The sequence below is a fragment of the Paralichthys olivaceus genome, chromosome 24, assembly GCF_024713975.1.
Source record: "Paralichthys olivaceus isolate ysfri-2021 chromosome 24, ASM2471397v2, whole genome shotgun sequence".
Classification (NCBI taxonomy): domain Eukaryota; kingdom Metazoa; phylum Chordata; class Actinopteri; order Pleuronectiformes; family Paralichthyidae; genus Paralichthys; species Paralichthys olivaceus.
The window spans coordinates 10,682,556-10,704,817 of NC_091116.1; the positions used below are offsets into that span (position 1 = coordinate 10,682,556).

At 47.2% G+C, this 22,262-nt stretch overlaps 1 protein-coding gene across 3 annotated transcripts in view; it reads left to right on the plus strand.

The window, feature by feature from the left end:
• Positions 1–22,262, plus strand: part of nrp2a (neuropilin 2a) — a 57,825-nt gene that overhangs the window by 4,591 nt on the left and 30,972 nt on the right. For all 3 annotated transcript variants that reach the window (XM_069520614.1, XM_069520613.1, XM_069520615.1), the window contains exons 2-3: positions 6,734–6,911; positions 16,056–16,237. In XM_069520614.1, the coding sequence (XP_069376715.1) occupies positions 6,734–6,911; positions 16,056–16,237 (360 nt within the window). The remainder of the gene's footprint in view (positions 1–6,733; positions 6,912–16,055; positions 16,238–22,262) is intronic.

Consider the following 22,262-nt stretch of genomic DNA (forward strand, 5'->3'; position numbering starts at 1 on the left):
TTCCTCGTATAATGTATTGAGTCTTACAAATATGCTGTTTGTGTAATGTAGCTGATTGTTGTAGTTCCTAAAGGAAACCGAATTCTGTTCGGTTCAAATCTTTCTTGTTCTTGTTTAGAATACTTGTCCTGGACAGGGCAGTCACCCCTCCTCTCTGCGTGTGTGTTTTACTGGCTTAATGTGCCTGTGTACCCGTTGATCAGAGACAGATGTGGGCCTCTTGGCAGCCATCAGGCAAGCAAGGAGCTAGATCCCCCTACTCTCTCTCTCTTCCCCTCTCCCTCTCTTCCTCTCTCCCTCTCCTGCCAAGACACTGCACCATGTCCCTGCTTCCATGCTCCCCTCAAGAGCCACATTACTCACAGATGCCAGAGAAAAGAGCGACTGAAAGAGAACAGAACGGAGACAGAACAGCGAGGTTCACAAGAGTCAGGGTAGAGGAAGAGGAGGAGGAGGGGGAGGAGGGTGCAGCAGAGAGGGAGAGAGATGTGAGGGGACAGGGAGATAATGACTGCGGAGGAGAATGGAAGACAGATGCAATCGTAACCAAGGCACAGAGAAGTGAGGGGAGAAGCGAGCGTGGCATCCACCAGGCCGTGACGCAGAGAAACAAGAAGTGAACAAGTGAGATGAAGCCTCGGAGAAGCTGGTGGGGGGGGGTGTATGTGGGCCACGCATCAAACAGAAGTGTGAGAGGAAAGGGCAACATCAAAGCGTGTAGGGGTCGCAGAGTTAAATGGCACTGGTCGGTGAGGGAGCAGGGTTTATGAAGTGACACTATCGTCTGGGGTGACACAGCTAAAGTGGGGGTAAAGTCACTGCCAGAGCCCTGCAGGGAGGATGAAAATAAAAGAAGTGTGTACCATCGGAGAAAAACACAGTTACAAAAGGATGCACTCATGAAAGTTAAGCACATTGGAGTCACATTAAAGCTTTTTCCTTTCCAAAGAGTTCTGCTTTTGATGACGGACTCCATCTGGGGTTTTTTAGCAACTTGATACATTTCCAGTAGCAGAAGGTTTTTCCCTGAACAACGAAATGTTTTGCAGCAAACGGATGCTGGCCCGAGGCCTCTCCTCCGCAAGCACAAAAATCTTCCACGGTCTCGAGCTAAATGATCCGTGAAAGATGTTCGGCTGCTCAGACACTTCCAGTTGTGGCCCGCTGTTCTCTGCGGGCGGCACCTTTCACTCGGAATCCAAATGGTCCCCTGTCCCTGCTGCATCTGAAGCAGATAGACTTGCACTTGTGCTGTAATCACAATAGTTTGACTCGGTGACATGTACATTAATTACTCGATACTACGAGCATTAATATTCAGGCCATTAAGCGGCTCATTTGCATGTTTATTGAGTGGGTGGCTCTGCCTCCTCTCCATCTATGGTATCTTCTTCTTGCAGAGTTGGATTTCTGTTCATTTAATCATTTATTTTCCAGATGTTGGCTTGTGAGTGAACAGACTTCCTCATTTCTATTTTATTTCTTTTGCCCTTGTCTATTTGTTTTTCTCTCCTCTCGTGCCGCTGCTCTTTCTCCCCTCATATCTTACCCTGCCTGCCTTTCGATTCTTTGCATTTCTCTATGTTTTAATCTGCCCCAGCCTCAGAGGTATCAGCTGAAGAAAACAAGGTCACCTATTAGCATTCATAGCCAAAGACAGACCGAGCAGCCGGTTCAGTACCAGTCAGGTATGAGAGGCACGGGCTCACGTAAAAAGCCCTGGAACAGCCCTTCGCTCTTGGGGGTGAAATTAAAAACAAGACCCCCATAAATAAAATAGAGCTGGGTCTTTCACTCTGTCGCATTAGCCGCACATGGGGGGTCTTAATGGCTGCTCGGGGACAGGCTTAGGTGGGAGCCGGGGAGAGGGCCGCCATTGTCAAGAGGCATAGCATTTGAAATTTAGTGTCGCTCACAGAAGGGGTTAAAGAGGAGAGGGAACAAGAAGAAACAGTTAAAGGGTGTTAAGCGAGAGAAAAGAAAGAACCGCAGTCGGCACAGTCTGTAATATTGGGGTGGGGGTGGAGAGAGGGGCAACAAATCACCCTGACTCTTGCAGAAAAGCTCGTTTCTTCACAGCTCTCCCTTCCACTCTAAATCTCTGGTGAGAAGTTACTCGGGCCCGTGCAGGTTTCACGGTGCCGCACTGAGACAAAAGGGTGCAGGGAGGGAGCAGGAGGTGCGATACCGCAGTCAGGTACTGTTTCAGATTAGTCTCACGCTATTTACCCCACCCCACCCCACATCCCCCCTGCAGGCACCAGCAACCATCTGTTTACTCGATTGATCCATTGAGGCATTGATCACGGTGGCCGGCATTGTCCACTTAGCTGATTAGCATGGAGCACTTATCCTGTTAGGGAGGGAGGAGAAGAAAAGGAGAGGAAAAGAGGATTTTTTTTTAGGATATTATTGGGCTTTGAGTTCTTCAATGAAAGAAAGTCCCATTTAGGTGGTGCTGACTAGGTTTGTTGCATTTCTCGGCTGATTGTTGATTAATGGCTATAGAATATATCCAATCTACAACACCAGGACATGTTAGTATTTCAGACTCAAAGGACGTCTTGTTCCTCATAATGTAAAATCCAAGAAATGTATATATATATATGTGCATTTATATCCTTCCACATGCAAAATTGGACATTTCTGTGTTCAAACACTGAAACTCCCACACTTTCATAAAGTGTATTTTCCATTTGTTACCCCCCCCCCCCCAACTTTTACAGTTTCATTTACTCATTGAACTATATCTGAATTCATTTTTTTTCACCATCCAGCTGCTGTGCGGTAGATAAGGGAAGAAAGGGGGTGATAAAAATGTGGCTTTCATATCCCAGTGCATTGAGGACTCTCTTTACCTGTTTTCTTCACCTCTCAGGCTGCGAAAATGTTCTTCAAATAAGTCTCGAAACTCCTCTGCAACTTTTCTAAAAGCACTGAATCTACTCTTTTAAATAGATGCATTATTCAGATAAAGGCACTAAAGCACGGAATCAGATCAACATACAGTTTTTATAAAGAAATATGGCATTAGTGTAGTAATACTGCAATCAATTTATCATTTGGAAGTACTTGCTCTCAAGTATGAAACATACCAAACCTTTAAAACCAGTGTATTAATTATATTTAACCATGTGGCAGTGATGGTGGATTTTCTCTGTCTATGAATTTTGAATTCTCCTCTCCCCCAAAGCACGGTCGTTTCTGCCTATGCACTGGGCCGGGGGGGGGGGGGCAACGAAGGTGAATCTCTTCCTCCTCGGCCTCGTCCCCTCTCGCCGGGTCCAGTCTAGTGTGGAATGGGGCGAGATTAAAAGCAGGCGCGGAGACAAACCCCCTCGCCTTTTGACTGAATGGATGAGTGCTGCCCACTCTCCCCTCTCATTCCCTCACTCTGGGCGATAGCACTTTTTAATTAAGGTGGGGCGGGCGGGGGGTTGGAAGGTGGAGGGAGGGGCGAGAGAGACACAAGGAATGATGGAGGGATTTATCAGTGCCTCTCCTCTCACTCGCAGCTTATCCCAGAGCGTGACGCCATACTTCACCCCCCCCACCCCAGATAAGGCGACTAATAGAAATGAGAGCAAGGGCACACACACACACACACACACACACACACACACACACACACACACACTACAGAACGTGCAGACATATGCACATTCTCCTCAGATAATGAAGATAAAGCCACTCACTGTGGACACAAAGACGTCTCTGGGCCTGGGCTTGATCTGGAGTGACTGCAGGAGACGTGCACACGCAGAGATTTATTTTCTTTATTTCAACATTAGTTACAGTGGCAGTAAAAAAACAAATGGCGTTGCTGCTTGTAGAGGCATGCACACGTTTATAGTGTTCCCTCCACATGATAATAAATGAAAACACACTCCTGCAAATGCACTAGTCTACACACACACATACAGTAGTGACATTGTATGTATGTATTCATGTAATAGGGTTTTGGTGCCTCGGAACATATGTGTGTGTGTGTGTGTGTGTGGACAGATGGGCTCTTCTAGTAGAAGAGACAGTGTAATTCATGGAGCTCACTGGCAGCTCCTGAGTGCTTCCTCTGTGTTGCTCATCCAACACCAAGCTTTCTGTTCTCACCCAAAATGCTGCTTGACAGTGACACACACACACACACACACATATGCATATTTTGTACTAATTGCTGTGGATAACCAAGCAATTAGGAAAAACTACACACATCAGTCACCATAATCAAAAAAGTGCAGATATATTGCAGCTGCATCACTATCATTCTTTTCCTTTTCTCTATTGCAGCACACACACACACAGACACACACACATGCACTGACTGACAGAGGTTTCCCAGTGGGGTCAGTGTCTACAGGGAGCCGCTGGATAGCAGGCATGTCTTAATGAGGCTCGTCAGGCTCTCTGCACATCACCCACACACACACACACTATATAGTCCCTCCTCTTCGTCAACCTCTCCTTACTACATCTTTCTCTCACCCTCTGTATTTCTCCCTCCTCATCACCTTTTTTCGCCGCCTCCCTCCTCCTCCCCCCCCGCCTGTCACTCGTTCCTCCCCTCTTCCCCACTTCTGCCCGCCGTGCATCGAACCCCACCCACCGCCTTCTCCCCGGCTCCCCTTCCGATCAATCTTCCCCCTTCCTCCCCAATCCGTCTTCCATCCATCGCCTCGCCCGTTCAATCCGCCCTTCCTCATCCCCACTTCGCTCTTATCCTCTCTCTCTCTCTCCTTCGCCTCTCCCATTTCCCTTCCCCACTCATCCTCTCCTCCTCCTTCTCCTCATCCTCCTCGGAGGACACTGAATGGGCAGCTTGGGGAAAAAAAAGTGTTGAGGCTGCAGGATTCTCCCCAAACGGCTTAATCTGCTGAGGCTCTGCGTGCTGATAGCCTCCTGTACACTATTCCCTCCATAGGCTCCTGAACAATGACTGTCTGCACAGGCACAGCAGATAAAGAGATGTCTGCGTGTCTGTGTGTCTCCGTCATTCTTCCCCATCCCTGCTATCTTTTTTGAAATGTTGCAGGTATCTTTTTTCCACCTCTGTGATTGACAGGCCCTCCGTGCGTGGGCGGGCCGTTTCAACATGGAGCAGCGGCCGAGTGCACGTGTGGGTGTGTGCTCGAGCATACGTGCACCTGAACCTGTGTGCACATTTGTGTAACAGCTTGCACAAGTAATTGCTCATGCATGTGGGCGGCCCGGAGTCGCGCACTCTCGTGAAATCCCGGCAGCTATGTGTGCCATGTGTGCGGGCGTGGGCGTCGCTCCTCTCCAGTAACAAAATAAGGAAGCCATCGCGGCTCGATCAAATGTCAGAGAATCTTAAGTGTGCCTTTTAAGCACAATAGGCGGTGGAAATGTCAACACTTGAAGGGTCTATTACACTCTAAGCCTTTGGTGCTGTGTTTTTTTTTGCTTTTTCCACTTCCTTTATTGATGCTTTCACAGAAATGTGAAAGAAACAGGGTATCAACCCATTTATGTCAAGAATAGATGCAGCTCAGCAGCTGAGTGGTGGAGCCTGCCATTTGGTAGTGCATGGTACACCATGAGCTCCAGTTTGTTGCCTGATGCCGCTTTGTTTTCCATCCTGCTCCTTATTTGGCCAGCGTGCACCATGCTGCAATATTAAGAGAACATTTTCTCCTCCATGAGTTCAATATCACAGTTCATTACATTTAGAGATCCCACTGGAGCACCGGCGACCAAGCACACGTGCACGTCTGTACAGTGAGCGTTAGGTAGACAGCGAAACCCACCCTTCGCTGTTGTCATGGAGAGCACGTTTCGCCTCCGCCTTTCTGTAAAGAATAATAATGCCTGAAAATCTATTGCACTGCAAGAGTAATAAAAGAACCATTGTGCATTGTTGTGTGATATCCCATTGGGTGTGCGCAGAATACCCATATACATGTTCTTTTTTGTGCATACGTGGGAGTTTGTGTGTTTAGCGTGTTTATGGGAGATAACACGAAGCGCTAGTGCTGCTGTAGCCGTCAGGACGTGAGCAGAGAATGGGGCCTTTTGTTGCCGCGTTAGCTTCTCATTACAGATTTGGGGTGAACCCCCCAGAACCCCGCTAAACAAGGCCGTCTTGTGTGTCACTTCCTGTCTTGAGCATTTGAGCAATGCCATTGGCAGCCCATTGTTCCTGGGGGAGTGCGATAGGATCAGGGAATGTGTCCTAATGTTTGCAGATTGGCTTGCCAGAGCAACAATTACTCTTGGAGAACGCTCCCAGTGGGGAACTGGAGAGATAAGAGCCTGGGTGTGGAAGAGGGTGAAAAAGGCTCTGTGTGTTTCTCTCTCTGTCTGTGTGTGTGTGTGTGTGTGTGTGTGTGTGTGTGTGTGTGTGTGTGTGTGTGTGTGTGTGTTTGTGTGCGCAGTGATGATCCTTTATTGTTTTAATAGCTTATCCATGTGGTCCCACTCACACTGAGAATCCACAATGGAGAAGTTTTTCCAATTTCCTGCTAACTGACGGCCTAAATTGCTTTCTTTGTTTTACCGTTCATTTGTTGCTCATCACATCTTCATACAGAGAAACAAGGTAAATGAAGGAGCGTCCCATATTGTTGGGAATGTACCATTTACTGGGGATTTGTGTGGTTTGATTCCCGGCCTGCCACGCAGCTGTATTGTTAAAATAAATACACGCTCAATATACTGATTAGTCTTTTGTCTGTTTTACAACCAATAACTGTTCCCTTCTCCGTCTCTATCGCAGCATCAGAGTGCAACGGTGTGTTCGATGCCAGCAAGGCGGGCTACATCACCTCCCCCGGTTATCCTCTGGAGTACCCGCCTCACCAGAACTGCCACTGGATCATCAAGGCACCGGAACCGTCGCAGCGCATCGTCCTCAACTTCAACCCGCACTTTGAGATCGAGAGGCTGGACTGCAAGTAAGTCGTTTTCTATGATGGTGTATTATTAGTATTCCAGATGAATGGTAATTTGTGTTGACATTTTCATTAGAATAATGCAGCAGCATTTATATCTCAAATAAGCAATTTCCTGTTGAAGCGCACTGATTATACACACTGTTATAATTCACTGCCAGCGGTTTGGCTTGATCCCATGTTGTTGAAACACTCCCCACATTTTCACCGCAACAGGTTAATAACAAAGGAACTTTTAATCGTAGATAGAATCTTTCTGCAAAAACGCAGACCATTAAGTGAACTGTGGCTTTCTTTTTTTTGGGTGAAATGTATTAAGAGAATGGCGAGCTCTTTTCACATTCTCACAGTTACACACATTACGTCCTGGATTGTGCCCAGTGCAATCACACACTTTTAGCGTTGGCGTGTTAAAGGGCTCTCCGGTGCAATGAAGTTTCTTGCTCAAGGGCACGTCAGCTGCACATAACCCCAGCAGTTCAGAAGGCAGTTTTCGGTCAGGCAGAGAGGCTGAATGTGAGAACGCTAAAGTCTGAGTAGGTTGCAGAATGAAAAGGTGGGTTAAAAACTGGAACAATACATTTTCCTGTTGTCATAAATGCATCTGACCAGGACAAACTCCTGCTGCGTAAAAGACAAACTCCAGAAAATATGCCTGAATGGAAAGAATGGCTCACAAGGATCAATAATTAGTCCATGTTTTGTGATGTAGCACAAACAAATACTTTGTTTTCCAGCAGATAATTGACGTTGAAGGTTGGTCTATTGATTCCTGCAGCACAATCCAAAAGTTTTACACGAGTTGTTTTTGTGCATGTGTCTGACATTATCAGGCTATAATCCCCCCCTTCATCTGATAATCAAATGCCAGGCTGCGTTTGAAAACCTGCACGTCTGAGTGGGGCCGTGGAGGGCAGACAGGAAAGACAGAGCAGATGATGAGGATGAAAGAAAACAAAGCACGGTGAAGTTTGTGGGGTGAAACGGCAAAAGGAGAGAGAGAACAAGCATGGGAAGGGAAGGATAAGAAGAAGAGGAGAATGAGGCGCAGCTGCTACGACTGCGTTGGTCAGTTTCCTTTCTCTGAGATACGAATAATCTGAGTCATATGTCTTCCTGTCTTTGACCTCGGAGGCAGAAGTCACGGTCTCCACTGTTTAATCCACTTTTAAACATGTAACTCAAGGGGAATTTTACAGAATCGTGAGACTCTTTGTTTGTTCCGTTTTTTAAAAGTGAACACAGACGAGATTTATCAGTGCAGTTACAGCCATTTATTCCCCTTTTCTTCCCTCCATCCCTCCCTTCTCTCTGTAAATTGAAGAATTAATAATGCTTGATGTTTTTTGCATTGTTCACTGACAAAGTGCAGAGAAAAACGCCACTTTCACAAGGGCCGTCAATGACCGCTCTGGCTGAAAGGGTTTTCACAATGATTGTCGCTTCTATTCACGCAGTTGTGTCACGTTGCAAGGAGCTGGAAATGTGATTTTGATGTCTCTGCTTTGTGTCTCTGGGTTTCTGACACTTTCCGGGGCAAGTGTTGCATAATTATCTCCTTTTTGCAACACGGGTCCCGTGTAATAACACCCGGCGTCGCAGTGCTGTCGGCGGAGCACTCTGGACTTCCTCGCTGTAGTTGTGGAGCTCAGCTGTTGATAAGCAGTGTGTCAAGCAGTTTCTCACAGCCCAAGGCGCACAGGGCAGGAGGAGGTAGTGAAAACTGAAATGCCTCATCGTTTTCTCCTCTCCACAGAGGGTTTTATTGGAATGGGGGTTAGTCTATTTTTTATTTTTTTGCACTCGCCTGGAGGTGCTGAGGCCTTGGCCTGCACATACGCCCACTCAATCTTCCTTCATCCTATATGTATGAGTGTGTGTGTGAGAAAGAGTCAGCGAGTGTGGGTGGGAAAGGGCGTCTACATATGATTAACTCTGCAAGCATGTAACCGAGTGTTTGTGGAAGCAGCTCCGCTTCCCTCTGTGCATCTGTTCAGCTTCCAAGTGATAACCCCCAATTTAAAAGGCCTATTAGACAAATAGGGGATTGCGCCAACATTTATTTATGCATAACCTCTAAAACGTATGTGTTTGCCCTTCTGTTTTTCATGCAGGAAGCGTTGTCCCTTCGGGGCTGCAGAAATAAGTTGAAAAAGCCAAAGTGCTGCTCGATATTCCTGCTCTCTCCGTCCTGTGTTATGCTTTTTACCTGGATTGATCCGAGCCCTGTAGTGCTGTTACGGGTTGCTTCCCTTTTTTTTTTTTTGCCTGTATGATTCGGCATGGCGGTGTGAGTGAGCGAGCACGGGGAGTAGATTTTTGCATTTCTCCACGGTGCTCCGGCGAGGTTAGGGCACAGGGAGCCAGGGGGCATGTGGAGGTGGAGGGCTCACCATCTCGGTCAGGGTTGAAAATCTGCGTGACAGCTGGGATTACGGCAGCGGAGAAAACCAAAGTGTGAGTGTGTGTTACCTGAAAGACGCGGCGCGATGTGGTGCAGACTGCTGATCATGGAAACGCACCAGGAAAGGAACAATATAGATGATAACACGGTCGTAAAGATTGCAAATGGACACGTGTTCTCAGTACGTACACACTTAAGCATGCAACCTGTCGGAGTAAGAGTGCTTGTCAGCCATCACAACTCCCCATGGGCACTTTAGGCCCGTATAAAACTGGGAAAAGTGCTTGGTCAGCCCAGGCAAGGAGCTGAACTCTGGCTAATATCCCTGGCCAGCTGCTGATTTTCCCTCAGTGGGGTTCAAACAGTCGCACGATGCAGCGTGGCCAAGCCACGGCTCGACTGCAGCAATCAAATCCGCAGCCTTATGCAGTGGGCTTCATGTCTGAGGTGGCACTTTAATTCAGGATTTCATTTCAGGGGGAGTCCGGCCGTGTGCCAAATAGCTCTTACCTCCAGGCAGCCAGCCGATTGATGTGAACTAAATGTAATAAAGGCTAGATGAAATATCAGGCCCATATCTCTAATGCAATCTGCCATCACCAGGCCCCAGGATGCTACCTAGTGATATACCGGGAGCTGAGGAGGAGAGATGGAGACCATTCTCCCGCTCTCATCCTCCCTCACGTTCTTGATCTATCTGTTTTCCCTCCTTTGTTCTTTCACTCTCCCTCTCCTGCAGCCGCGGGAGGAAGTGTTTTATTTTTACTCGCTTGAATTAAACATTGAAACGGGCAGAATCACACACACACACACACACACACACACACATACACACAAGCCGTAAAACTAGTCATTCAGAAAGATCGATTTCTTCCACTTTTCTGGGTTTTATCTTCTCAATTTTATGTGGTTATTTGTTATTGAATGCAGACTGAGGTGGGAAGATTTGACGATATAACTTTATAACTTTAACACATCACAGCTGCGGTGAGAGGTGTCCCCAACCCCACTCTCCTGTGTTTCCATGTGTGTTCGCATGATATCCCCCTCTTACCAATCCCCAAAGGGGGAGCAGAGAGGTGTGGGGATCAATGTCTGTATTCCGCTTGTAATGGGAAATCGATAAATGATCAGCAATGGCTGCAGGGAGACAGAGAGAAGAGCAGGAGGAGGAGGAGGAGGAGGAGGAGGGTGGTGATGGTTTAAGGATGAAAGTGGAGACGGATGAGTCGCCACAGGTCACGACTAAAGGGAGTTGTTCAGGTTCGGATATGTCAATATCTGCGACTTGGCTGGCGTTGAGGACAAGATCACGGTCATCAGCATCAACCGCCGGCACTGTAATGATGATGTAATGAGTAACGGGGATGTTAGGGCAACGCTTTCAACTGCTGTATATGATCAGTTGTTCTCACAGAGATGGAGATGTCGGGATGTGAGAAATGAATCAAAGCACTTGGATTAATTGAGGTTTTCCAGTCCAGAAACGGAGAGGAAAGTCTCCATCTCAAATTCACATCGATAAAGAGAGACAGGCCCGGCAGGGTCGCAGCTGCAGCTCAGACGGCAGTTATGGCTGATGTTTTGGATCGATGCCTCGCTCGGGATGGGGCCGCGGGGGCAAGTCCAGCCCAGACTGGCTGTGGTCAGCGGTTTGGCCCCAGTCGCCTGTGAGCATGAATCTCTGATGGACAGGAGCGGAGAGGAAGGTGATGCATTCATGCGAAGATGAGGAAGAGGAAGTGCTATTTGTTTTTTGGGGGGGCTAGATTGAAGATGGCAGGCTCTGTGGATCTGCAGGGATTTCGCTCGCAGCATCTAGTTAATATTTCAGAGGCACTTATGGTTTATTAGAGTCCCCTCCGAGGGTGGGAGGAGAGGGCGCGTGTGTGTGTGTAGATATTTGAAGCACAGCTTGCTTAATTTCTGCTGCTGTATCACAAAGAGAGAGACGATGGGAGCGACAGACAGTTGCTCCTTGTTTACCGGATCGGGATCTTGTGGCTTTTCTGTGCTCTGTGAGAGTGGAAAACAGAGGGAACGACACAACGGAGTGGGCGAAAAAATTTCCACCGAGGGCCTCAAGTGTCTGAGCACAGCCAAGTTTGGTTTCCTGATATTCAAGAACAGCTGTTGCTCTTTTATCGGCACAAGCAAAATAAATGAGGCGACCATGATGCACCCGCAGCAAATTAAGTGTTAATCTTTTGTGTAATTTCAACACTCCCAATGAATTCTTTATGTCGGCTTTTATATCACGCTGAAGGAAACGGTATCCTGAGCTAGTTCTCTCAAGGATGGGTAGTCACATGAGAACGGCTTTGAGGTACTGGAACAAGGTACTGACAGGGTTTTATAAATAAGACTATTACTGATCCCTAAAGCTCTTTTTTATATCATTATTATTAGGGGAAGCAACTAATAAAAAAAGGGTCCAAATTAGATTTTATTGAAATAAAAGTCAGCACAATAGAAGCAGCACTCCTTTTTCTTTATTTTCCTCACATAAATCATCATTCTTGAGTTCATGTCTGAAAACAGCTTTAGTTTCACGCCACATTTTCCCCTGGACATCCACACTCCCCCCCTTCAGTGCCCCCATGGCCCCTCAGGGAAACCTGCCCTAGAGTAAGATGAGAATACCGGTGATTATAGCAGGGAGAGTGACCACTCGTGGAGGCCACAGAAGAGCCGAGAGACCTATAAATATACATATGTACAGTGTATACGCACTGAAGTGGTGTGTGAGGTGCCGACGCCTGCAGGAAGTGTCCCCGCTCCTCGACAAACAGCAAAGGTGTGAAAGGCAATTAGTTGTTTTGTCGGCGGCTTGGAAGGATGTGCGAGAGGAGAGGAAGAGCGGACATGTCTGGACTGGTGCAGAGTTACTGGCCCTGAAGGGTTTTTAGTTTCCTTAACCCCTCTCCCTCTGCTCCAGCTATTCTCTATGGGGGAAATGAGTGAGGGCGGAGGGGTCTCCCATAATGGCTCCCTAAACACAGGGCCGGTCATGCAGACCCAGACAGACAGAAACCTGGGAACGGATGGTGTCAGACGTAGGCGGGGTTTGGGGTGCATGTATACTTGAGTGTGTGTGAGTGGTATCTGATGCTAATGTGCCGCAGGTTTGCGCGTGCGTGCGTGCGTGCGTGCGTGCGTGCGTGTGTGTGTGTGTGATGTCCTGGAATGCGCTGGAGTGTGTGTTGGAGACAGACAGACAGAGGACTCTCACACGTCAGGCCCTCATGCATGTATTCATCAGAGTCTGGGGAGAGGCAGAGCGAACAGGTCAATAATCACATCTGAGGAACACTCACTCACGGACGCTAATCCATGACAGGAGAGAGCAAGACAGAAAAAGGGAGAGAGAGAGCGAGAAAGAAGGATAGAGACCCACTCCAAAATCAATTAAAACCTAATTAGGCTCTCAGCTCTTTCGCGGGTCTTTTATCCTCGGTGTTGGCAATACAGCGTCAAGTGTACTCGCACACGTTCGTGTTTGTCTGTATGTGTGCATGTCTGTCTTCTTGCGTGTGTGTGTTTGTTGGCACATGTTGGTGTGTTTTCCCCGAGCGTGTGTCAGTTACAGCCCTGAGCAGGCGTACTTAGGGATAGCCGCCGCTCTTACAGGGCTCACCGTGGGAGCTCGCCGCTAAAGCCTCTGCGATCGCCTCCGTAATGCCGGATTACAACCAAGACGTGTATAAGAGAATTGGACAATGGCTTCTTTACTCAGTAGCTCAAGTTCCCCCAAAGCCCACTTTTACACAGATTTTACTTCAGCACCGAAAATCTCTTACTTCAGCTGCAATGTTGTGAAGGGACACCGAAGCCTGTTAATGTCTCCACACCTTTTGCATTTTGAGCAAGACCCGCAACAAGGCGCCAAGATGTTAGGGACGCACACCCAGGACTGATCAGCCTGTGGTGGGCTGGCCTTAGAAGAGGGGGTCTTGTGATCATCATGTCCTATATGCTCCTATAATTTCAATAATCCACCTCCATCCCTACTTGCCTGGTAAACACATTTTTGCATTTAAAAATCCTCATGGCCAGTTTTAAACTGGCTTTCAAACCCCATGCTAAGATTCATATTCTCCTCCAGCTCCACACAACACACAACAGTCCCCTTATGAAACCACGATTAAATCCACAAGATCAAGATTTCTGGGGGGATCTGCACTAAATTGCACACAAGATCGATGAATTATTCTCTGAGATATCAAGCCAAACGTTTTAAAAAAGAGAAAAACATTCCAGCATGGGCCCCCTGATCTAAATTGAATGGGTTCTTCCACATCCTTTCTCCAAATGTTATGGTAATCTGTCCAATAGCACTTCTCTTTAAATTTGGCCCTTCATTAAAAAGACAGAGAAATAAAGGATGTGTAAAATTCAAGTGTGCACATCTGGACAGCGATGCTTGGCCGTTTCATAATTTCATAATATGATCATTTTGTGCTTTTTCCCCTAAGTTTAACAAAGCGGACCTCAGGCGCTTGTGTGGTGCGGCGACATTACAAGCTCATTGCGGCGTTTTCACACTTTGATCATCACCTTTGCGACCCAGATTTATGTGGCTGGGATTCTTCCTCCATCAGCAGTCTCAGCTCGAATGCTCTGTATGGGAATCAATACACTGCAGGGACGAGACAGACCAAAAAGAGGCTTAGAGACTCCTCTTAATCCAGGTTTTTATTCCAAGCTGTGGTAATAAAGCAGAAACTCTGCTTGTCCTGATTGGTTTCTCTCTCACACTTTTCTTCTTGGGGGGGCGGAAAACTGTTTAGGACATTATCAGGAAGATGCTGTGTTTTAAAAGTGGCTCAGAACAGGAGACGTCTGTGGCGCCATCTCAGCATCAAGGAGCCCATCACAGTCATTAGCAGGACAAGAGCAGCCCTGTTGTGTTTTTTGACAGCATCGTCATATGAACTATTCCAGACAAGCGTGTTTGTGTGTGTGAATGTCTAGAAGTAGCTGTGAGGCTCCTGCGTCTATACACTTAGGTACGCAGGGAATCACAGTATGGAGGGAGAGCGTTGTTAGCAGTATTCTGAGAATGAGAAACAGGGCAAGATTTCAAGGAAATTAGTCGCAGTCACACAACGTGAAATATAACAACATGCATATTTAGCAGGAAATAGAAACACACACACTCAAAAGTTCTTTTCATTGACTGTCTGCTCAGGGAGAAGAATTTGGTGCATCTGAAAATACCGCTTAAGCAAGACAAACAAAAATTATCAAACCTGAAATTATCACCTGTGTAACCTGGTGGTTCACTGGTCCCTCTGTAATCATATCAACAAAGCTGTGATGTAATTTATTGGCTGCAGAGATTGTGATTTACACCCAATGACAGTTTTCATTGCATCTCAGGCCTGAAAATATCACAGAGTGTACGGAGGTAAGTCGAAGTTTGTCAGTAAACAGCAGCCAGACAACCAGATGGCTTTTTCACACATGCGGAGCCATTTAAGTGAAGCTAAAGTCGTTTTCTGACAGTAAAATGTCCGGAACATGGTGTGGAGGAGGCAGTTCATGACATATACATTCTGCTGTGGAAATCACATGTTTCTGTTTACGGCACATCGACACCGTCTCATCGGCCCTGTAATCTTTTGTAAGTTGGAAAAGTTCTTTTTGGAAAAATTGTTTTTCCAACTTACGTGTCTGTCTCCTCTTTTCCCCCCTGACATGTTTGTGTTCTTTCCGTTCTTATTACTTTTGCGTCCATTACGTGTTAGAAACCCCGTCAACATGTTTGCTGTGACATTTTGTCTGGTCATTGATGACATTTTTTAGGTATGGAACATGACAAATTATGACCTGTAAATTTGGAAACCCCACCCATCTGGTGTTCCAAAATGAAAAAAATCAAACGTCCCCAAACGTTGCTGCATCTGTCTGTGACTGTGCAGCTGCATGCGTCTAGTAATGTCGGAGGAATGACACACAAGGCTGTGAGCTAATTCTGGATCAGCCAGGTGGGCTCTCTTTCTCTTTGTCACCCTCTCTCTCTCACACACACACACTGGAACTGACAGTTAGCTATGTGCTTTTATAGTTCAGGGTCAGTTATCTGGTCAGAGCTCACGATGAGCTTAGGGCTCAAGCATGTGGAAGCTAAAAAGCAAGGTGTCTTCACTTTTATTGATCCTAATTCCTCACCCCTTACACCCTCACCTCTCCTCCCCAGTCCTCACCTCTTTATTCTTTCATGAGCTCCTCTGTCTATTTTTATGCCTCTTACTAATGAACCCATCCAGTTGCTTTCATCTCCAGTTTGCATCCATTTGTTTGAGACGGTTCGTTTTGAATTTTCCTTCCTGGGATCAAATATTCAGTGATTTTAGTTTTTTATTGATATTGAATGCAGAGAAGTACTTTGACTGAAAGCCAAGTCTGTGAAAGATAAATGTATTTGTATCTTAAAGTTGTGCTGTGTTCTAAACTCTTCCCTTGGACACTGTGTGCTATGTCCTGAGGCTGAACTCTGGTGGTAAATAGGTCCACACCTGTCTGTTTTTTATTAGCGGAGCTTGTTGCATAATGCCATAACCATCCATCTATGTTTATCTCCCCGGTCGCCACTCTGCTTTTATCTCTTTAATACCCTCCTGCTGCATTAAGCAGAGAATAAACTCAATGTTGAGATTGTTTTCTGAAGGATGCTCGTGAGAAAGAATTTCCCACAACAAGAATTAATCTGGTTTTTGTCATTTCTCCTTTTCCCTCAGGTATGACTTCATCGAGATCCGCGACGGGACCTCGGACACCGCCGATGTCCTAGGTCGGCACTGCAGCAACATCGCCCCGGCGCCAATCATCTCCTCCGGGCCCTCCCTGCAGATCAGGTTCGTCTCGGACTATGCCCACCAGGGGGCGGGCTTCTCCCTGCGCTACGAGATCTTCAAAACAGGTGAGGAAACATTATCTGGGAGCACGAATGTGCGTTTGTGTACTGTCGGAATAAATGGAAAAATGTGTTTCCAACTGGGAAAATTCAGGTGAGCGCCATCTTTAGTTGGAACAACAACTCAGAAAGTCAGCGTTCATTTTTGCAAACTTCTTGTCCATTTCTCAGAAGTGCCTGAAACCACTTTTAAGCAAATGCATAAGTTTTAAATGTGAATTTGCATATATGTGCATCTAATTCTTCTTCTTTGCTTTTCATTAGTATGTAAATATTAGAAAGAGGTTTCAAGATGTAATTTAAAGCTCTACACACACACAAAATGATTTATGATCATTTATCGTAGCTTTCACATCCATCAATCAACTTAAGAGTTGAGTTTATGGAAAAATGTTTCAACAGTTTAAACATGAATTTGTTTGTAAAATGTTAAGCGGAGAACATGGTGTAAACAGTGTGTGAAAGTACTCTGAGACCTCAATGGAAAACCAGAACCAACCATTTGTGCAGCACATCAGCACTGGAGTTAATGGTTTTGTCTTTGCGCCGCGTCTTTGTTCCACGTTAATGGTCCGAAACCTGTGATCGCTCACCCCGACACTCTCCCAGCCATTTACATCAGCAGAGGCAGCCGGGCATGTAAACAAAACTTACACAGAGAGAAAAAAAAGTACTAAACTACTTTCAAGCCGCCTGCAAGCATGTGAGGAATGTTTGGTTAATTGTAGCAGGGATCCGCTTCCTCTGGGGAGGTGAGAAGGGGCTGGCAGTGGGAGGTGGCGGTGGTGGGATGATGGAGAGAGCTGCGAGGCAACTTGGAGTAGGACTTAAGGTTAAAGGTTTATCATAGACGCGGAGGCGAGGAGATTGATGGGGATAAGTGTGCGCCGGGATGGAATTTTCTCAAGGTCGCCGAAGTGCACGAGGTGAGATGCGCTTTGCGGGTCAGGTGGTGGTGCTAAGTCTATTTGTTTTAGTGATGGCGTGCGTGTACGTGCGTAGTTGAGGAGGCGAAACGGTCTTGCGTGGCCTTGGGGCTGCTGAAAGATTTATGCTCAAGTGAGATTGTCTGTTCAGCAAGTGAAACATTTTCCCTTCAGCATGATGTCCAGCATTTACATTCAAAGTATTTTTAAAGCAGAGTTTAAATTTTAAAAAACATCAAACAAGCACAAAATATAAATATTCATCTCACAGGAGGAATTCATTGAGTTATCACCTTCTACCTTTGAGCCACATCTCAAGTCAAGTGAATGTGGCCCAGATTTGACGTTCAGCTCCGTTTCCAGGGCCACCAACTCCAGCCTCGACAGTGTAATACTGAAGATTGCATCCGTCTCACAATACACACTCATGGGTGGATGGAGGATGCGGTTGCCATGGCTCTAACAAGATCCTGGTATAAATTCTGGGGCTATAAGAGATTGTGTCACCGTGTGAAGCACATGTAGGTGTCTGCTTGCCGCGTGTGTGGGTGGTTCCACTCAGGTTGTTGTGCGAGATCCTGTATGTCTGTATGTATGCGGGGGCGGGATGAGAGATGTGTGTGTTGGGGAGAGAGAGAGAGAGAGAGAGAGGTACAGAGGCAGACAAACGGAGACAGCCGCGGTGGGGAAATGATTGGGGTGAAGGGAGACGGGCCGACGGAGGAGGAGGAGGAGTGAGTCAGTGAGTGAAATGTATCCAGGATGTGTGATTGAGGCCATGTGTTAATTATGGCGTTTCCAGCGCCTGCACACTCTCTCATCATAGCTGTTTGTCCTAGAGTGGCCAGGCTGGGGCCACGGGTTTCCACTAAACACCGCTTACAACTTCTGACGGGAATACACAGATCCCGAACGAGATGTGTTTATTTATCAGAGGGAACGTAAACTGGACTGAAGTGACGTTTAGCCCCATTAATGGATTTTAGCTTCATTGCAAAAACATAACTTTTACTGAGGTGTGTTTGGATTGAACTGTATTTGATGCTGTGAGGAATCCTAGAATGCAGTGGAGCATTTTTTGGTACAATGTGGGTTTGTGTGTGTTTCTTTGCACGTATGTGTTTTTAAAGGGTGCGTCCAAGCAGAGATACAGATCGGAGAACACAGCGTGTGCGTGTGTGTGTGTGTGTGTGTGTGTGTGTGTGTTCAGCTTCCTTTTCATCTTGAACAGACAGCACAGCTTACGGCACAGAGTGACCCCACCACGCTGTGTCTAGAAGTCAGACAGTGTGTGTGAGTGAGTGTGTGTGGAGAGAGGCATTTCTTGGCCTGTTTTCTGATCTACAGACTAATGATACTGTGGCTTGTTTTTGTTTTGTTCATTCAACCCTATTACATAAGCGGTGACTGTAACAACTCTAGGGGGTTTTGAATTGGAGAAGCAATCTGTTTGTCACTGTGTGTGTGTGTGTGTGTGTGTAATAGACTACAGTGCAGTGAAAGCTAATTATTTCCAGCAGGAGTCGACCTCTGACTCTACAGCCATCCTTATACCCCCCCACTTCCTGCAGGGGAGACGGTATGCGGGTTCGTCCCAGATCAACATCCTTCCACCCAACTCCACCACACACATGCACAAGACATGTACGTAATCCTACTGTACAGTGAAAGTGCACGGCTCCCCTCCTCCCTCTTATTGTTGTGGCCTACTTTGCTCATACTCATGCATGCTTAACCCTTTATTCAGCTATGATTCCCCCCCCGCATCCACCCATCATACACTTTCCCTTACACGCAGTCACGTGCCGCTGATGCTGTTACCACGGCTACAGGGGGAAGACTTGCCCCGTTTTTCCCAGTTTGCCCCAAAGCCCACCACTAACGTAGTGGGAGCAGATAACACCGTAGCCAATCCTGAGTTGGGACGAGCACCCCCAGGGCATTGGGGGTGCCCATCCTGACCGCTGGTGACCACTGGCGCGGCATCTGCAGGGTCGCGGTGGGAGCACAGCCTAGAGCTAGACTCCCATCCGAGCGCCAGTCAAAACATTGGCCCTCTGTGGATGTCTGATGCCGTCGTGCTGATTAGATGGTGACCTTTGCATCAGCGGCGGCTGTTACTATATGGCTGATTGCCATGCGGTTGTATATTCCTTAGACTCCAGAGTCCTCCCACTGCTGGAATTACACTCAAATAATGAGCTGGCAAAGGTGAATAAGATTCATGAATAAATGAACTGAGTGCAAACAGTGTTTAAGACGGATCAGCGATGAAGAGAGCGCGTCCCAAAATGAAATGATGAGACACGAGCAGCTGCGTGAATAAGAGCCAGGAAATCTACACTACACTTTGATCACAAACAGCAGGAGGCCTATTTCTGCGTTTGTTATCCTTGTGCTTAACATTAAAAACGGATGACATTTTATTTCACAACACATAACAGAGGCATCAGCTGACTTAGAAGGAGCATTCCTGTCTATATAAAGCTGCTTCAGAATGATGAAAACGTCTCTCTGGTTCTATAAAAGTGTCAAACTGTGGCACGACAAAAATGTTATTTTTCTTTCCTTGTTTACAATGTTGTTGTTGTTGTTGTGAGGTTTCCACCCCACCCATCCTCGCAGCGTGCCCCTCCTGCCGCACATTCATGCACGCGTTCACTCACGCACACCCCTCCCCAGACGCCTCGGGACAGATTTCCTTCAATGAAATCTTGAACTCGGCACAACCGGGGTTACACGAGAGTTCTGCGTACGAGGAGTGGAATGCATGATGGGTGGGTAGAGAGCGCAGGGTGAGGTGGGTTTGATGTGAGGCAGACAACGGTGAGCCCTCAGCGAGGGTTTTCGCGTGCAGAGGCCGGGAGGAGCGGGACGACTTCCAGACGAGTTGAAAGAGTGAATGAGCACAGATTCTGCACGTCGCTGCCGAGAAAAGGGGGAGCGAGGGGAATGAGAGGAGGAGGAGGGAAGAGGAGGAGGAGGAGGAGGAGGGAAGAGGGTTTCCCCGACACAACATGCGAAGCTGCCACTACATCAAGCACTCATGTGCAAGAGTCGAGTGGTTTCTACCCAGCAACCCACCGTCTTGCCCCCCCCACATGTCACAATCACACACTCACACCATAACCTCCCCCCTCTTCGCCAGCAGTCAGCTCTTGCCAAATGGCAGCTCATGGTGAGAGGCAGGCACCAACCAGGGGCCAAGACATGGGCTATGAGCGGGGTGGACGGAGGGGGGCCTTGTTTTTGGCATGTTCATACACTGTGAACTGATGAGCGCTAACGAAAAGGGAAGGTACTCATGCATACGCAGGGAAAGCACACGGCGTCGGCACGTGGTGGCGTGGAGAGCGAAAAACACGGTCTGAGCACAGAGCGGTGTGTTCAGAGGCGATGGAGTCAAGCTGTGCTCATATTGAAGTTTTTTGAAGCGGTAGGACTCCAGACTGCTGCACTGTGACCTAGTAAGAAACAAGGCCAGTGTGTTACTGGGTCTCACACATACTGGGGAAGCTGTCACACACACCTTCAGATGCGCACACACACAGACACACACGGGAGTCACATGAGAGACGGAAGTGCTGGGAGAAGGCACACACACACGAGGAGGTTGATAACAGTCGATATAAAAAAGACATGCAAAAGACACTCATGCATACTGCACAGTTTTTTTTACCACATTACAATCACATGCACGTTATTGCTTTAATGGATTCATATGTTTACTCAAACAGAGGAGCTGCAGAAACGCACACTCGCAAAACACACTTAACACAGAGAGGTGAGGTCGGTATTCCAGGAGATGGGGAGATATCGCCAGTAGCTTTTTGTAAATTGCTGTCATACTTCAACATGCCTGGTTGTCTTCGTGTGTGTGTGTGTGTGTGTGTGTGTGTGTGTGTGTGTGTGTGTGTGTGTGTGTGTGTGTGTGTGTGTGTGTGTGTGTGTGTGCGATCCTCTGGTGTTTTTGATGTTGCGGCGCGTGTGGGAGTCGACACGAGAGGTTCCAACACGTAGCGGAAGATTCCTACATTTGTGTCAACATCTTCCAGTACAACACGCTTGCACATGTATGCAAAATGCACCAAATGACAAGACAGATACACACTGTACGTGCTTGTAAATGCATTATTACAAACACACACTGCACGTAGAGAGATGACTTTGAGTTAATTAAAGAGGGAAGGCATACAGGCATAGAAATACAGTATCTCCTGAGCTTTTTTTTTCCTCCTCCTTCGTGCTGATTGGGGTCAGTTTTCCGACCGTTAACTAAGAGTAGGCAGGGGAGGGCCTTGGAGAAACCAGTCGACCCCTTCGCTTTTATAGGGCTGTCTGATAATAAGGACTGGTGCCTCGGAGGAATGCTGCAGAAGGAATGCGCTGTTTAAAATGTCTGCGATCCTAAACCCTGCTTTTCTGAATGTATATATCTGCTGGATGCAACCCCACGTTCCCAGGTTTGAAATCCACCAGAAGCCCCCCCCTGAGTCTCTTCAACCCGACCTCCCTATCCGGTTTCAAACACACTCGCTGATGGGAAAATATCACAAGAACAGATTCTTTTACCGCATGCTATGCTTGCCAGTTACAAGAGTCTTGAACGTGCATCAAATGTGTTTTCTATCTGCCGGCCGTCTGCAAGTAATTTCAACTAAAGAGCTGGAAATAGCAACGTCCAGTGCAAAAATAAGAGCCCACTACCACAAGTATTTGTGACATGTGCCATTGAACACAGATCTAATTAAAATTCTGCCGTCTCTTGGCAGAATTATCAGACGCAGATATTTGCCCTCCTTCATAATATATACAAAAATAGACGTGTTGGAGGAGAAGGCGAATGGACAGAGTGGGAAAAAATAGACAGGGATTGTGAATGAGACTACAAGTGTGTGACATTTGAATAAAGTCCCCTGTCTGTTTAATGTGTGCCGGACCCTCATTGATGTGCCGGTCCATAAACACTCGGCTGTGACTCAGGCTCCCAGTGGGGCACGGGGAGCAGTGGCTGATGGGTGGATGATCTGAGCTGTGCAGCTGCCGCCGCTCAAGGTGAGCCGCCCCAGGCGCATAAATCTGCATGGCCAACGAGGAGCTGGCGC